This window comes from Ochotona curzoniae, unplaced genomic scaffold, assembly GCF_017591425.1.
Source record: "Ochotona curzoniae isolate NIBS_2020 unplaced genomic scaffold, NIBS_Ocur_1.0 scaffold_4505, whole genome shotgun sequence".
NCBI lineage: Eukaryota > Metazoa > Chordata > Mammalia > Lagomorpha > Ochotonidae > Ochotona > Ochotona curzoniae.
Window position 1 is genome coordinate 2,425,681 of NW_024467118.1, and position 14,761 is coordinate 2,440,441.

At 53.1% G+C, this 14,761-nt stretch overlaps 1 protein-coding gene across 5 annotated transcripts in view; it reads left to right on the forward strand.

Moving 5' to 3' along the window:
* Positions 1 to 13,391: 13,391 nt before the first annotated feature.
* The window catches only part of JAKMIP1 (janus kinase and microtubule interacting protein 1), a 50,584-nt gene continuing 49,214 nt past the window's right edge, over positions 13,392 to 14,761 (forward strand). For 4 of the 5 annotated variants that reach the window (XM_040965829.1, XM_040965831.1, XM_040965832.1 and 1 more), the window contains exon 1: positions 13,532 to 13,660. In XM_040965829.1, coding sequence (XP_040821763.1) covers positions 13,532 to 13,660 — 129 coding nt within the window. Of the gene's footprint in view, positions 13,661 to 14,761 lie in introns of all 5 variants that reach the window. The other variant, XM_040965830.1, reaches the window with a different exon arrangement.

A 14,761-nucleotide genomic window follows, 5' to 3' on the forward strand; every position in this document is an offset into this window, starting at 1 on the left:
TTGCCTTCAGGAAGACACTGGTGTTGCAGAATGAGTTGGCAGTGTCCCTCAGCATCTACTCTTTGGAAGGGTGTGGCATGCATTCCCCTTTCCGTGTTTGGTTCGTGCACCTGGAAACCACGCAGGCCTGGCTTTGCTTCCTGTGCAGGTGGCTAAAGTGGCAGATGACAGATGGGGTGACTTGGCATGCCATTTGCCAGCACTGGCAGGGGGTTGGGGGTGACTGGCAAAGCCAGAGCTCTTACAGGGCTTGTTAATGTCAGATTTGCAACTCTTAATATCCAGGATGTGCGGGCCAGCACAGGCCAGTGGTTTGTGCAAAGCAGACCTCTGCCTGAGTTGTGGGGTGGCCCTCCACACAGCAGGCTCTGAGCTGGGCCCCGGCAACCTCTCCCTTGAATGTTGAGGTGATCCTGTGAGGCAGTGCTGTGATCCCTGCTGCAAATGAGCTTGCTGGCCACAGCCATTGCCCCAGATGTGCAGGGGACCCCAACCCTCAAGTTTGGGCTGACGGTTCCTGTAGGGTAGTGCTAGTCAGGTCCAAGGACCATGCCTTGAGAGCTACTGTCTTAGGGCAGGTGCCCCGATTCACCTTAACATTGAGAACTTCTGCAGAGATTGTGGGTCTGCGATGGAATGGCTCAGCCGGGAGCAATCAGTCCGACGGGAACAGGACCCCGGGAACGATGGACAAGGATTCGGCGAGTGACAAACAGACACGACAACTCAAGGAAGTTGTATCTGAGTGCATTTTGCAAAAGCAAGGCATCAGCTTATATACAATAGATTATTGCAAAGGGACATTTTCTTTGTTTATACATGTGGTTACATTTCTACAAGCAATTATTCCAGGGAGGTAAGCAGGTGTGTTGAGCAAAGATTGTTCTCTAATAGCCTGGTGACAGCCTGCAGTTGCTATTTCTTGTGGACGCAGTTTGGCACTATTTGAGTTTTAATCATTAAGCAGTTAGCTCTCATTGTGTTTTGTGCTTTACACTGGTTTTAATATTAACTTGCCTATATTTCTAGTTTTTCTTCTTGTATGACTTTTTAAGCTATAGATTTCTACTATAGTCTTCTTTTTAGGAATTCTCAAAAATAGTCCTAAGTAGATTCATTAAAGCTAGTAACTTGATAGTTTTTATCTCAGACTGCTTGCTATCCTTGTTCAATCTCCCGTCATAAGGCTTCATAGAACTAAAAAGGAACATTGAGCCTTTGCCGCACATAAATAGTATTATTCCAGTCATAAAGATAAGAGTAAAGAGAGTACAGCTAGGAACGCCAAGACCACTAGAGATGCAGCCGATTCCAGGAGGCATCCTTCCTTGAAGCTTCCGCCTTGGCCTGGTGATCTCTCACACAGGCTCCACTGGAGGTGGTGTGACATGGGTCAAACCACAACAACAGGCCGGACCAGGCAGACCTGCTGCTTGCCCCATCTTGGAATGTGCGTGGCACTCATGACTCTGGAGGGGACCCAGGGACCCTCAACCGGCCTAAGTTCAGAGAGGACCCCCGAAAGGAGGTGGTAGCCTCCTTTCCCATCCCACATTGAGGGCTCAGTTGAGGTGCACATAGGAAGTTTTGGAGCCCTGAATTTGCTCATGAAGTATTGAGATGGACATGTCCAAGGGAGAATCAAAGCGAAAGCACGGAGGTGTGCTTGCTGCCAGCTCAGCGCTTCCCACGGTGCTTCTGGTCTGGCTCACGCGGGAGACCTCTGATTCTCTCTCCTGGCACGTGGGCAGTGGGCACAGAGGGGTTAGTAGCTGGCCCAGAGCCACATGGCTGGGCGGAACCAAATGTGTCTCAGCCTTCCAGAGTCCTGCATGCAGTTCATGCCCAGGAGGCACGGAGGGAGCTTTCTTGGGACACAGAAGGGTGCACGAACATGCACACACACCTGGACTGGCCCTGCCTTTGTTAGCTTCGCCACGTCACCCTTTCCACCTTTGGTGTCTTCATCTGTGAACATTGAGGTCGAGCCATGATCTCTGAGATCCCTGAATCCACCTTTGGTGTCTTCATCTATGAACATTGAGGTTGAGCCATGATCTCTGAGATCCCTGAAAAAAATCCTTTGAGGTCATTTAGGTCCCTCAGTGACTCATTAGAAAATTATCCTCTGGCCGTGTTGATTGAGCACAGCTGCGGCCAGGCCTGTGCCGAGAGCTCTGCCACCGTCTCCTGGAATCTTGCGTCTGCTACAGTGAGGACTGTGTGGCCACAGCAGGTGTGTGGCTGCAGCACATGTGTGCCAGGGCTTTCCGTGTCCGAGGACACAACTGCAGATAGATGTGAAGGTATCAGAATTGGCATTTGGATAGCAGCAATAAGACATATTAGCTTAGAAAGCTGGTGCTGGGCCCAGCGCAGTAGCCAGCTGAAGTCCTCAGTTTGCAGGCACCGGGATCCCGTATGGGTACCAGTTCATGCCCTGGCTACTCCACTTCCCATCCAGCTCCCTGCCTGTGGCCTGGGAAAGCAATCAAGGATGGCCCAAAGCCTTGGGACTCTGTACCCCTGTGGGAGACCTGGAAGAAGCTATGGGCTCCTGACTTCGGATTGGCTCAGCTCTGGCCATTGTGGCCACTTGGGGAGTGAAGCAGCAGATACAAGATCTTTCCCTTTGTCTCTCCTCTCTGTAAAACTTTCCAGTAAAAATAAATACAAAAAAAAAAAAAAAAGAAAAGAAAAATGCTGGCACTGTGGAACCACAGCAAAACGTGTCGTTGTGTGGTGTTGCTGAGTCTCCCTACGGACAACCTGGCAGATCCTGCCAAGCTCCGGTGGAAGGTGCAGGAGCATCACTTAGAATACGCCCAGCCGTCAGCAAGCAGGCCTCGGGAAAATGTTATCACACCACAGAACTCGGGTTGGCTCCCTGTGCTCTGGGCATGCAGGAGTGCCTGGGTGGGAGCTGCCACACTGCGGTGCTTGGCTGGCTCCCGACAAGGGCATCTCTTTGGGGAGAAATTCTGAATATGCATCAAATCACCAGCCATCCCCAAATACCCTCACTTGAGGGAATGGGTGAGTTAGAGTGGTACTCGGCATTCCTGAGAGCATCTCACAAAATGCTTATTACGATGTGAAGTAGGAAAGACCCAGTAGACAGTGATCAGTGGATGCGAGCTTGAAAAGTGCATGGAAAGCAATTTTTGTAATTCTAGAAGGAAGTAGTGAAAACGCTAACAGTGCTCACCTGGGGAGGGTGAATGCCCCTTTTCTTTCCTGTGTTCTCCGAAGCTGCTTTCACAGCACACTCTGGATTTCACCCCCCAGTTTTAGTTTTTAATTTTATTTTTAATATTGCTTACATAGTTGAGAAGGATGCATGCCCGTGTCAGCCTCTGATTAGGGAGGAGAGAGTCTAGGAATAGAGGAAGTGGGTGAGGTAAATGTTGCAGATCTTTTTTCCTCCCTCCTGTGTGTGTGTGTGGCGGGGGGGGGGGGGTGAATTGTGCCTACTTCCAGCCCCAGATTTTGTGCATACTGAAAGGTGCTTCAGCCCAGCTTGGCCCAGCCTGGCTCCAGCCTGGTCCAGCCTGGCTCCAGCCTCAACTCACGTTCACTAGCAGGAGCAATGACCTAGCAGGGGAGTCCCCAAAGTTTTCCCACCAGCCCTACTTCTAGCCCCAAGTTTCGTGTGTGCTGACGAGTGCTGTGGCCCAGCCTGTCACAGTGCACTCCCAGTCTCAGAGCCTGCTGGTAGGTCCTGTAAGTCTGACCCAACTAGGCCCAACCTTGTGCCAGCTCTTGTCAGGGGGTGCTACAGTCTCGACCACCTTAGCCCATTTCCAGCCCCAGCTCTCATGTGGACTGGCAAGTGTTGTAGCCCAGTTCATCCTAGCCCCTGGGGGCAGGCCTGCACCCTGTCCTGGCTCTTGTGCTCACCAGTGGGAGGTATAGCTGAGCAGAGGAGTCCCCCAAATTCCCCTACCAGACAAACTCCCAGCCCCTGGATTTTGTGCATGCTAGTAGGTGCTGCAGTCCACTTGGTCCTCCTCTAAGCCTGGCCTTTGTGTGTGTGTCTGCAGGTGCTGCGGCCTAGCCTGACAGGCCTGCGCCTATTTCTGGCTCTCACTGGCAAATGCTAGAGCCTGGTCCAACCTGGTCTGCTCCCAGAGCTGGCTCTCATGTGAACCAGTGGGTGCTGTGATCTAGCTCAGCCTGTCTTATACCCATTTTGGTTCTTGGGCACACCAGCCTAGCCCAGCCTGCCCCAAGCTTTGGCTCTTTATGCTCATCAGTGCGAGTTTCAGTCTCCAAACTGTCCTACCATTCCTGCTCCCAGCCCTGGATCTGATGTGTGTAGGCAGGTGCTGCAACCAAGCATGGATTGTCTGCACTTAATCCTGGCCTTTGTGTATGCTGGCAGGTGCTGCAGCTTATCCCAGTCCTGCTTGCTCCCATCCCTGAATCTTGGTCTCGTCTGGCTTGGCCCACCATCCACTCCAGTTCTAGTGCAGACTAGTGTGTGCTGCAGTCCTGCAGGGTGAGCTTACAAATCCCCAGAATCTGCCCCAGTCCTGATTTCTTTCACATGCTGGTGAGTGCTGCGGCCCAGCTGAGATGTTCCACCCCCTGCTCCAACACTCGCTGGTAGGTACTGTGGCCTTGCCCGGCCAGGCCTGCCCTGCTGCCCAGTGAGCTGGCAGGTGGTGGGTGATGCTACTTGGTCCATATGAGGGCGCCTTGACCTGACCCAGACATGCCCTGTAGGCTACCCTTTCTGAACCACCCTGTTTTAGTTCCCTCAATTACCTGCGAGTGCAGTGGCTGGCTCTCTCTAACCCTTCAGAAGTCATTCTACATCTTAGTGGCCCCTATTCCGATATGGCACCAGACCCCCTTCCCTTGGCAATCTGCAGGCCCCCCATGCTCTGCAGCCCAGTGAGATCTGGGATGGAGGTGACATGGTCCATCCTGCTGACCCCCATCCTGGATTTTTTTTTTTTAAATGTAATTTTTTTTAATTTATTTTTTTTTAATTGTTGCTTACATTGTATTATGTAGTACAGTTTTATAGGCGCTGGGGATTCCCCCCACCCCTCCCATACCCCTCCTGGATTTTTTTTTAAAGAAAATTTATTTCCTTTTTTGAAAGTTACAAAGAGGGAGGGTGAGACAGAGATTTCTTATGCCCTGGCTCACTACTGACCAAAGTAGCTGGGGCTGGACCAGGCCAGAGCCAGGAGCTTCATCCAGGTCTCCCGGGAAGGAGGCAGGGGCCCAGGGACTTGGGTAGTTTTCCAGTGCTTTTGCAGGCCATAACCAGTGAGCTGAGCTGGAAGTGGAGCAGACCCTGGGAGGCAGCAATGAGGGCTCAAGGTGCCTGAGGAGTAAACCGGTAAAGGCAGCTCAGCATGTCTGTGCCCATGTGTCTGCTTCTCCATAAAGGAAACTGTAGCCTGTCAACAAGGCAGCTCCTTTGCTGTGCCCATGAACACAGATGGAAACCAGGGGGCCCAGAAAATGAGCTAAAATTACTGCAGGGACACACAAAACCATTTTAAACAAAGCAGCAGAAAATATTGTGCTCATGCTAACTACAAATAGATCCCACACACACCCCTATGCTCCTCTGGCACAACTCCCTAGTCCAAAGCTAGGCAGGGCTGGGCAATGGAGTGTCCCCGAGGGCCAGTTCCAGCTCAGACCCAGTCTGAACTCCAACTCCATCCATCTCCTGCTGCAGCCATGGGCCATGAGGCAGGTGGTCAGTTGTTTCTGGACTTCAGGATCCCCTCCCACCCCACAAGCTGGGAAATACGCAGAAAGCAGTATTATCAGCCCAGTGAGGCTGTGTTCACCCACATGCCACACCTGTGACTCAGCAAGGCCCACATGCACACGGAGGCTCATCCATTCACTGAGTGGCAAGAACAGCTCCAAAGTTCTGCCCAGTTGTTAAGGCCCATTTCAAAGTTGCATCCTCCATGATGCAAATTTTTACACAGAAAAGGGCTATGAGGATCCAGTGCAGTGACTCAGTGGCTACATCTTGCAAGCAAGTACCAGGATCCCATATGGCACCGATTCATTTCCCGGCTGCTCCACATCCCATTCAGCTCCCTGTTTGTGACTTGAGAAGCAGTAGGGAATGGCCCAAAGTCTTGGGACCCTTCACCTACTTGGGAGACCCAGAAGAAGGTCCTGTTTCCTGGCTTGGGATTGGCTCAGTTGCAGCCATTGCAGTCATTTGGGGTGTGAACCAGCATGTGGAAGACCTTTCTCTCTGTTTCTCCTCTTCATTAGTTTGATCTGCATATGAAAGCATGCCAGACACCTTGGTACAACGGGACTGCTCTGCTTGGGTGGCATTCTTTGGACATCAAGATGTAACTTTGTGGTGTGGCAGGTTGCGCCACAGCCCATACAAGCAGCAGCTGAGTCCTGGCCGCTCCGTTTCTAATTTGGCTCCCTGCTGATGCTCCTGGGAGATTGGAAGGCAGCCCAAGTACTTCGGATCCTGCATCCGCGTGCGAGACCTGGATGGATTTAGGCTCTTACAACCATTTGGAGAGTGAACCAACAAATGCAAGATCTCTATCTTTATTCCTCTCTATAACTCTGCCCTTAACGTAAATAAATAAATCTTTAGGAAAGAGCTAAGTGATCAGTAGCAAAATAGGTACTGAGTGTCCTAAGTGAACTGCAGGTGCCTGTGGGAGGGCATTGTCCTTGGTGCAGCACCTGGCACAGGCAGACACTTAGGCCCAGTGCCTCCCTTGCCCTTTACAGAATCAGAAATCGGGGACCAGAGAGGCCCAGCACACACTATATGCCTCTCCTGGTCACCCCCAGCCCGCCCCTCCTGTAGGGGGAGAAACAGGTCACAATTGTCATCTAATCCCCCTTCTTCCCAAGTCTCTTCTGCACAAAACCACCCCCGACCATGCTCCTTGAACCCCTCGGAAGCTGGAGGACATCAGCACCCACTCCTGGGAGGCCTGGTCCCAGATGCCCCTCCTCACTCACCCTGGACCACACGGTGGCTCCCTGGGCACTTGTCCACAGAACCGTGGAGAAATGCAAGGGCTGTCTCCGCACTAAACCAGAGTCCTCCCAGGACAGTGATGCCAGCCCGCAGCGACCTTACTGGGCACCAGGCAGCCTAAACAGGAGCAGATGTGAATACGGAGGCCACTACAGTGCTGAGGAGGGAATTTCAGTACCCAGGGCCACAGGGGAGAGTTTACACTTCATTTGATGTGCTCTGTGCTTTTCTCATTTTAAAAATCAAGTGCAGGAGCTGGCATGGCACTGTGGATGAAGCATCTGCCTGTAACAGGCATTCCATATGGGTGCCAGTTTCTTCCTGTGTAAGATGGGGTAGGCAGTTGGATTGCATGGGCTCATTGTTGAGATTCAGTGTGAACGAGTGAGCAAAAGCGAGGTGTCACGGGGTGGCTGTGTGTGTCCGTGGCAGTGGTCATCCTGGTTTCTACACAGCATCAATTGAGGATCAGCCTGCCAGAGTGGTGGGGCAGGTCTTGTGTACTGGCCTTCTCTGAGGAGGCCATCTCCCAGCAGGCTGGGTTGTTTACCGTTCTGTGGCTCTTGGCTTGTGTGCACAACCATCCAGCTGTCAACAAACAGGATGCAGTGAGATGCAGGGGCCTGGGAGATCGTAATCTTCAATATTTGTGTCCATGATGCTTTTTAAAAAATTTTTGAAGATGTATTTATTTATTTGAAAGGTCAAGTTAGGTGGGGAGAGGGCATGCAAGCAAGCAAGGACTTTCCAATACTTCAGCCTGGAGGCGCCACTGTTCACTTCTGCCACATTTCATTGGTCAGATCTGATCACAAGACACCCCCCCCTCAACTACCTGCGAGAGAACCTGTTAGGAGGGTTGGTTGAGCAAGAGGCCGAGTAGCATGGTGCTACTGATGGGCGGTAGGGACATAGATTGTTACCCCACTCCAGTCACTGCTGGCCGTGGCCAGTGAAGAGCAGAGCCTTGGAGGGGAACGAGTCTGTTTGCACAGCACAGGGAAGGTTCATTTCTTTGAAAACTTTTTGATTTGGTTTTAAGGAATTCAGTGAAGCATTGCCCTGCCTCTTTCTCCCTCCCTGTCGTAGGAACAACAGAGTGGATCTAGACTGTGACAGTGGGGACTGCGGGAGGCGTCTCAGCACACCTGCAGGAGCTCCTGCCCCACTGGCGTCCTGGCCCCACCCACAGGGCACACGTGTGTGCTGGCTGCTTGACCTTTAATGCGTTTCTATTGTGGCATGGCATGTTCTCTGGGCTTGCAGCATTTCAGGCGTGTGTCTGTGATATAGTTCTAACCCTGTTTGAGTTTATAATAGAGGACTTCATTTCATTCACAAGGGGGCAGGTTTGGGATTTGCATGACACTGAGAGATTCCCAGTGGCTGGGAATTACTGTGCCCCATCCCCACTGCCACCTTTTCTGCGTGGCTCTGAATGGGCAGAAGTCCCTGCCTTTGTCCTGTGTCTCTGTGCTCAAGGATGCTGATGGCAAACCTTGTAACCCAGTTCTCTGTATTTCCTGAGTGCCCTGCAGTAGGCAGGGGTCATGTGACCAGACTTGGCCAATGATGTGCCTTTAAGTAGCAGTGATCCGCTCTGTTTTGTTGATGGTTGAAGTTCTTACTGATACCTCTGGATTCATAGCTAAGATTTGCTGCCGTTTCCCATTTGTTGTCCACATTGTTTCAAGTCTTGTCTTACGTTTTTTGTTCTTGTTTTAAGATTATTTGAAAGTCAGGGTTACAGAAAGGGAAGAATCCGAGTGAGCTCTTCCACCTGCTAGTTCACTCCCTAGATGGCTGCCGTGGCTCGGGCTGGGCCAGACTGGAGACTCCCACATGGGTGATAGAGGCCCAAGCTCTTGGGCCATCTTCCTTATAGAATGGCTGGGATGTGAACCAGTGCCCGTATGGGATGCCAGCGTCACAGGTGGCGGCTTTACCAGCTATTTCACAGCGTCCCCTTGTCTTCTAGTCTTTTCCTTCTGTGGTTTTAAAGTTTCCATTTTCTCTTTCTGGATATATCAGGTGTACTTCGTTGTAAAGCTTTAGTGTAATTGTGCAGTTTTTGATACACATTAAACCAAGTAACTGACACATGTGGAATGCCAAGAGGTACTAAGTATCCAGTCTCCTTTAGTACCTCCTCTAACTGGGCTGTTGTTCACTTCCTTTTTCCATAAATGGTCATCGTTGAAACACTGTTGTTACCCTGGGATGTGGTTCCCTGTGCCCCTGGTAAGAAAAGCAAGTGTGTATCTGACTTCCGCTCATCCCCTCTGAAGCTCCTCCCTTCTGATGGGGGTCTGAGTTTCCCGGTGATGTCATTTTTCTCTCTCAGGAACTCCTTTTAGCCTGTTTCCCAGTCCCATTGGTTTTCAGTCTACCTGACAAGTATTTTGGATTTTATTTTGGCCTGAACCACTACATGTTTCATCTTCCCTTTTGAAGGATAAAAGATTCCAGGATGGAGGGTGTAATTTTTCCCTCTAAAAATCCCAAATATGTCATTCCTTCTTGCTTGCATGGTTTTTGAAGAGAAGCCAAATGTACTTTTTACCTTGCTTTTCTACAGGGAAGGGGTTTTTCCCCCTCTTTTTTGACCTATTTCAGGATTTTTCCTTTTATCTTTGGTTTTCTAACATTTGGATATGATTTGCCTACATGTAACTTTTTTGTTGTTGTCGTTACATTTTTCTTTTTTGATGTCTAGATGAAGATTAAAGATCTGTGGTTTGGTGCCTGACTTTCCCCCCCCCCCTTTTTTAAGGTGCATTTATTTATTTGAGAGAGTAGTAGGGCAAGGGAGACACGTACAGAGCCATCTTCCATCACTGGTTCACTTTGCGTGACTGCCCAGCGCTGGGCCAGGCTGAAGCCAGGAGTCAGGAGCCTCTTCCAGGACCTCCACATGGGTAGCAGGGGCCAAGCTCTTGGGTCACCTGCTGCTGCTTTCCCACGTGTGTTAGCGGGGAGCTGCAATGTAAGTGTAGCAGCCAGGACACCAATCAGTACCCATATGGGATGCCAGTATTGTAGGTGAAGGCTGTTGTGCCACAATGCCAGCCCTGACTTTGATTTTGAAAAATGCATGATTTCATTGATTCGAGAATTCCTTCATGTTCCTTCTCTATTTCTTTTCCTTCTGGTCTTTCTCATTATGTGCGTGTTGCATCTAGCCTAGTTGTTATACTTCCCCCCAAGGCTTTTCTTTGTCCCCCCGCTTCCTGGCTTGGAAGCATTTCTGGGAGCACCTTCAGGCACACTGACTTCTCAGCTGTGTCCAGTCTGCCAGCAAGCCTGTCAAAGACAGGAGGTGTCGGTTTGTCGTTTTGATTTCTAGTGTTTCTTTTTTGTCTTTTCCTGGGAGTTCTATTTCAGCTGGGCCCATCTGTGCCTGCGTGCTGTCTGCTCTTCCTGTCGGAGCCCTCTGCATGTCAGTTGCAGGTATTTTAAAGCTGTGGTCTGGTTGATCCAGGGTGTCCGGTTCTGCAGTCTCGATCCTCTCTCCCCGAGCCGTGTTCCCTGCCCTGTAGTGTGCTTGGTAGTTTTAGTGCTGGTCGTGGTGAAAGCCAAGTGGGTACACTTGGTCAGAGGAACCTGGATTGGTTCCCACGAAAGTATCTTCCCGGGTGAGTTAGCATTCCCTGTTTCCACCCATCTGGGGCAGCCTTTTGCTCAAGGACCTTGGATCTCTGACAGAAAAGTGGCTGGTTTCCGTTTTGTGTGACGACGGTAGTCCTGTGGACTTAACCTTGGGGGAGCTGCGACTTCCACGTTCCTCACGCTGGACCAGAAGCAGAAAGCTGGGTTCAGTTCTTCCCGTGTCCTGCCTCCTCCCTGCTCTCTCTCCCTCCTGTAGGGTCCCCTCCTCTGTTTGTTGCAGGACTTTGGGGCAGGTGACCATACACAGTGCTGCCCTAGTTGGAAGTTTCTCTGGTCCTGTTTGGGGGTGGCATGACAGTGTGGGACCTGGCTTGGGGATTCCTGGAGATGAGGCTAGTGTTGTAGACTCATCCACATTAGTGAAGCCTTTGGTCCCGAACTCAGCTGCACTTGTCTTGTTTGGCACAAATCATGGTGGGTGTGTCGGGATCAGGGGTGGAGGCCGCCCCTGGGCGCTGGGACCATCCCCCATGCCAAGTCTGGCTCTTATGGGGTCCCCTGCAGCCCTGCCCGTGGTCCTGAGCTGTAGAGAAAACTGCTGTTCCTGTGACTGGGGCCGTGACAGGCGATGCTGCCAACTGGAGGTGGCAGGGGTTTGGCCTCTTCCTCCTTGCTTAGGGACAGAAGTTGTGGCCCATGGAGAAAGCACGTTATAACCAATTGTCTGAGTTTATAATGCCTGGGACGTTTCCTCCTAATGTGCGTCTGGAGACACTGGAAAGCAGCTGAGCTGAGTCTGAGCAGAAGGGACCTTGGGCTGTCAGGGGACCAGCAGCCTGAGGGCAGCATGCTAGGTCTTGCACTGCCTTGATCCCATGCCTGAGGCACAGCAGCTGTACAGTGAGCCCAACCAGGGATGGAGTGCTCTGCCCACTGCACAGAGCTCATCTCTGAACCCCTCCCCCAGGCCTGTGGTCTTACAGATGATGACAGATCAAAAGTACACAGCTTTCTCTACCCCAGAGCAAGGCCAGGGACCCCCGAGGGTCAGGCACAGGGCCATATCTAACCATAGAGAGGGTGCCCAACTGGCCAGTGTGGGGAGGGGCCAGGTCGGAAGTGCTGCATGCCCCTCCCCTTCCACACCAGCAGGGTGGGGTCACTGTACCAGTCTCCAGACTTCTGTGTCCCTCCATCTCATGGGTCCTTCTGCCTGGACTCTGTGCAGATGCGCCCTGGAGTCGCTGGGGAGGGGAACTGGGATGTTCCTGCAGCTCAGCAGATGTGCAGAGGGTCCCTGGTGGGGCTGAAGCCCTTCTGCAGCTCAGGTACTTTGCTCGGTGTCTGAGACCAAGTCCCTTAGGAAGGGTAGAAGGTGTAGGCAGACCAGGCCAAAGGTGAGGCTGCCCAGGACCTCACAGGGTGCCCCCTCTGCGTTTGCTGGGCTTTCCTCTGATGCATGAGGGCCACAGCTGGTTGGCTTGCCATTGTGTTTCTATAGCTATTATTTTCTCTTTAAGAAGAAATAACGTTTTTATCATCATTTATGTGAAAGGCAGAGGGAGAGTGACCAAGAGAAATCGTCCATCTGCCGATTCACTCCTCAAATGCCCACAACCCCTAGGGCAGGGTGCAGATGGAGCCCGCAGCCCAGAACTCACTCTGGATCTCGCAGGTGGGTGGCAAGAACCCAAATACGTGAGCCCTGACCTGCCGCCTCTGAGGGCACGCGCCAGCAGGAAGCTGGGTTGGAGGCTGAGGAGCCGGCTCTCAACCCAGTTACTGTGGTGAAAGATGCAGGAATTAGCGTGGGGGCTTAGCCTTTGTGGCGCACACCTGCCCCTGCGACCTCATGTGGGTGTGGGTTGCTCCCCCAGGCCACAAGCTCTAGCCAATGCCCATGAAGATGCCGCTTGGCTCCCCCCTCGGAGCTCATTCTCTGTACCCGTTCACAGGGTCCTGCTTGGGAAGCAACTGCTTTACAGCCATGCTGGGGAAGACTCCCTTGGTGGGCTGGGTGACCACTCCCGCTGTGACCCCTCATCTGTAACTGAGCCTCTGCCCGAGCCATCCTGACTGCTGGAGTCACCGACCTGGAGCTCCATGGCCAGGCAGAAGGCTTCTGGTGGACAAGACGCGTGGCCTGAGTGCTGGGGACAGTGAGGAGGTGCTCGGAGAAGGCCCTGGGAGACACGGAGAGGCACATGCAGGGGACAGCCAGTGAGGCCTAGAGTGGCCCCCACCAGGCTCAGGCTAGGCTGTGTGGCAGGGCACAGTGTGGAGACATGGGTGCTGTGCCCATGGCTACTTCAGCCCATGTGTGTTATCAGTTGGAAGCAGTGGGGAGCCTGCTATCCCAGGAGCCTGGCTGCGGCAATGCCTGGGCCCAGACTCAGAGAGGCTGCAGACATAGGCAGGTGACTGGGAGGCCCAGACATAGGCAGGTACACACACACACACACACACACACACACACACACACACCCCACACCCCCACACTCCCCTCCCCCCCAGGTTACTTGGGAATGGGAATGTGCAGGCCTGGGTCTGTGGGGTTATCTCATCTTGAGGAAGTTGTGGTCCCCTGGAAGCATCATGTGAAACTTGTTAAAAGTGCAAATCTGGTGGAGGTGTGCAGAACTTGCCAAGGGGTTGTGGCTCACATGTGAGAAGCGCTAGCCAGTGCCTTGAGTGGCAGGTGCTGGCCCATAGGTGCCCTGGTTAGGGTGTGCCGGGCCTGCCTCTCACTCTGCTAATTTGGTTTCACTCCTGTCTCCAGGATCCCAAGTGATGGTGGTTTACCTGGAGGATGTGCTGAGCCCCGTGCGACTGGTTAGCACAGTGACGCTGGCAGCCACGCCTGCCGGTGGGCTGGTGTGAGCCTCAGGTTCTCTCCATCCGGGCCCCAGAGGAAGCATGTCGAAGAAGGGGCGGAGCAAGGGCGAGAAGCCCGAGATGGAGACGGATGCTGTGCAAATGGCCAACGAGGAGCTGCGGGCGAAGCTGACCAGCATTCAAATCGAGTTCCAGCAGGAGAAGAGCAAGGTGGGCGGCAAGGGGCCCCTGTGGGCCTCTGGTCTTTATCGAGGACAGGGCCAGGGCCCCTCAGGACAGCGTTGGCCTGGGCATGTGTGTGTGAGGGGATGGCACCATGTCTGCCTGCTTTCAGCTCGCCCTCCTGGACGATGGTGGTGATGTCTGCAGTGAGTGCAGACTGCTGGTTGTAAATCTCCCTGCCGCCTGCTGGCCATGACCCTGGTCAAGCTACTCACTCCCACGCAGAAATCTCCCTAACCTGCAGTTGGTATCCTAACAGTGCTTTCTGGTGAAGCTGTGCTCAGAACTTGGTACAACAGGCCTGGGAGGGCCTGGCTCTGTGCCACGAGCGGGTCGGCCTGCAGGATAGTGCCCGGCTTGGGTGCCAGCATATGCTGTTGGGACCCCAGCCACCATGCCCAGCCTGTCACAGTGCAGGGCAGAGGGGATCCAGGTCTTTGACCCACAGGGTCCTGGCTTCGACCCTCAGCTGGCCCCCAGATGGCCTCATGAATGTGGGCCAGGGGCTTCCAGTCTCTGAACCTCTGTGTTGTCAGTTCACACTGGGCATAACCACAGCTGCCCAGCTCAAGGTGGTCTTAAAGATCCCACATGATGGGCACGGCACGTGTCTAGTGCCCAATCACTGCCATGGTCCTGGCTGCCGCCTGGCTGGCCCGGCCTGGGTGGGTTTGAGGGAAGAGCCAGCCAAGGCCTCTGTGAGTGCAGAGGAGCCTCTCTGTTGAGCATGGGAATGGGAGGAGATTTGGATTTGCCCAGGGGTTGGATGCAGCAATTGGGGTGTCTGACAAGGTCGGGGGGGGCCACACCCAAGTCCCTGAGAGTGGCCTGCAGGCCTTGCTGCAGCACCGGGAGCATGGGAGGAGGCTGTGTGAGGGGTGGCAGCAGGGCTGCCCAGGGTGAGTCCAGTCCTGAGGTGGGGAGTGGGCTGGGCTCTCAGCCCGACCCAGTTCAGCGTGGCTGCCTGGATAGCTTTGACCTTATGTCACATCTCTCAAGACCCAGCTTCAAACAGACTCGAGTTCTGAGGCCCTGGGAGTTAGGGTACCTGCACATGACCTTGAGGTCAGCAGACGTGTAGGTGGGGGT